General features: G+C 44.5%; 1 protein-coding gene across 1 annotated transcript; it reads right to left on the bottom strand.

The window, feature by feature from the left end:
* LOC129596677 (BTB/POZ domain-containing protein 3-like) lies at positions 1–2,412 on the bottom strand. Its single transcript, XM_055494010.1, has 10 exons — positions 2,294–2,412; positions 2,021–2,143; positions 1,787–1,946; positions 1,530–1,714; positions 1,323–1,458; positions 1,033–1,129; positions 865–967; positions 635–792; positions 502–563; positions 1–440 (listed from the first exon to the last, which is right to left on the bottom strand). The coding sequence occupies exons 1-10, from the start codon at positions 2,383–2,385 to the stop codon at positions 342–344; spliced, it is 1,215 nt and encodes a 404-aa protein (XP_055349985.1). The 5' UTR covers positions 2,386–2,412; the 3' UTR covers positions 1–341.
* Between the last annotated feature and the right edge of the window lie 316 nt (positions 2,413–2,728).

Raw genomic sequence — 2,728 nt, 5'->3', positions numbered from 1 at the left:
AACTGCACTTTCGACAGTAATATCAAAGGACCTGGAACGTTAGCCATGCGATTCAAAATGTCACTGTATAGATATAAAAACATAGCAACGTTTTTTGGAAAACAGTAATCTACAACTAAAAGCATGCAGTGCCCTGCACCCCTAATTAGGTTAATAAGGTCCCCGAAAATCTAACGGAAAGAACTGGTGCAAAATTCGTCAAATACTGACACACAATGATTTACATGTCCCGACCACTCCGACCTCCGGACACATGAAAGGTAAGTACTTTAAAACTCAATTTTATCGTGATTTTCGGGCGCTATTGGCCTAACACATCCAAACGTGCAATGCAGGCGCATTCACTCGATCACGGTAGGAAAGTCAGCAGTCATCTGGATCTGTAGTTTCAAGGAGAAGTCAGCGGGATTAATATAGCCTTTAGCCGGATCCAGTAAATCCTAAACATAGAAATTTATGCAGATTACGCGTAACTAAAAACTTCCGCTCTGAAACTCTCACCTCCATGGTCAAAAAGGCGTGTCCCCAGCAAGAGCTGTCCTTGCGGAACAATTCGCCTACATCTAAAAGATTTCACATAATTTGGTTTTCCATATTATCAGTAATTGCGGATATACTGTACAAGGAAGCACACATTTCTTAATCGGTGCAATTCCCGTTTTCCATGGCAGCAGACGCATTTCTCCCCGAGCCCGGCACGTCCAATAAGTCATCTTCGGACAGCCCGAACACCGCAGGTAAAACACCATTTTAGGAACGTCATACTCAGGATCCCGTTCAACCTCGATACTCCTGCAAAATGATGCATAACGACTGCGCCGATATTCGACTAGCTGCAGCCTTCGCTCACAATAACTATCTCACCAGAGCATCTTTCTGACGGTTATGGGATCGCTGACCATACCCCTCTTCTCCAGCTCCCTGACATCCGGAATCGTATAATCAATGATACCTTCAGCGGACACATCTGTACATTCCACAACATTACTTTTAAAACGACTACATGATTAGCATACGAATGCCCGCACTCACTTTGTCGGGGTTCCGTATGGAACGGCAACTGCGGCTTGATTGTAGCGTTCTTGTAACGGTAGATGTCCCATCCTTCCGATTGCAGCAACAAACCGCTCTGCATAAATAAGTTTTGCTGATAACCTTGATGGTAATATACTCACCAGTGTGGACCTTGCTAGACTAAAAAATAGCAATCCAAAACACAGGAGCACTGCAGTTGCCAAGCTGGCATCCACTGCTGCGCAAAAGCACAACAAATACTCGTAATTATTTGCGAGAAACCTAATATATTACAGGGAATATCATACCTGCGCGGGTCCATCCAGCAACTGAACATCGGTCAAAAGCGGAAATCGGATGAGAAACAGCGTCTGCCCTAACACTTCGCGCCGATTGCCAGAAGAATCGTCCATGTTCCGTCGCGAGCATTCGCTTGCAGCCCACCTGCAAAAAATGGCGTATAAAGGTATGATCGTTCTGTGTCAGCAGGAAAAGACTGGCAAAATTTAGTTTACTTGTCAACCGACGAACAAATGGTGTCTTCATTGGCTGTCAGCGTATCCCGTTGGAGAATAAGGCGCAGCGCCTCGGGTCCAATTTCACAGAAATTCTCCGATTTCAACACAGTTTCTGCGGATTGATCAATTAGGCACAGACACTTCTCCAAGATCTCTGGCGCTCTGATCCCGTACTGAACCGCCTACATAACACAGCGTTCAATTATTTATGGTACAGCCAAGTGAACAAAAACCCCTCGGTCTTGGAAACCTACACCATTCAGCATATCCAGGCAGTTGTTGCTGTTGAGCGCACGAAGGACGAAGTCGGTGCACTTGAATACCAAATGTGACAAGTCGTATTTGTCCGCACAGCCCAGTGTGTGGAAGACGTTGTCCAGTGTCAGCTCCTTCACATCATCGGTATACACGTAACTGCACAGGGTATTGTTGTTATTTGCGGTAATCACAACAAAAACAGATGCAGAAATAATGTACGCGTGACACACCTGATCATATTAGCGAAGGCCTCCGGATGAATGTCGGAAATGTCGATGGGAGTCGAGCAGTTCTCTGGCACACTTCCATAGAACATTGTACGGAACACAGCGCTGCGGATACTCAAGATGGCTCTGCATGTTATAAATGACTGTTATCAAGATCAAACCCGTACAGCCAAAGAAATTTATAGGTCATACTATAAATTTATAGGTCATACTATATAGGTCATTTATAGGTTATAGGAGTAAGGATGGTGCAAAAAAATCACAGTAAGGACTCACCTAAGAGCTGGAAAGATTTTGACGGTACCGTAGTCGCGTCCTACTGCGAACTGGACATCACTCAGTTCTCCGCAGAATAGCAGTTGTTCCATACCGTCACCGATTGTAAGAATTAATTTATCACGAGCTCCTGTGACTGAGGAGGATCCGGGATTTGATGACATGACTGCAGATCTTGCCACTTGTCAGTCCGTGAAGTTTCAGTCCGTGAAATTTCTGTCAACGTGTTGCACTTCTGCTGTCACTTCTACTGTCCACAAAACTGTAAACAAGCAACATAAAAGAATGCAAAGTGAATCTCTAATCAGTGCTAATGTTTACCCTGAACTTCGATGTGCTTTGCTAAAACAAGCAACAAGTAAAATTTAGCAAATTACGAACTGGTGTATTGGTGAGTTCTGACTTCAGAGTTCTTCAAGTCGGATGACGGATGTG

Source organism: Paramacrobiotus metropolitanus, unplaced genomic scaffold (assembly GCF_019649055.1).
Source record: "Paramacrobiotus metropolitanus isolate TYO unplaced genomic scaffold, Prichtersi_v1.0 Parri_scaffold0000094, whole genome shotgun sequence".
NCBI lineage: Eukaryota > Metazoa > Tardigrada > Eutardigrada > Parachela > Macrobiotidae > Paramacrobiotus > Paramacrobiotus metropolitanus.
The sequence above is the reverse complement of the archived record's forward strand: the minus strand, read 5'-3'. Positions and strand labels throughout refer to the sequence as shown.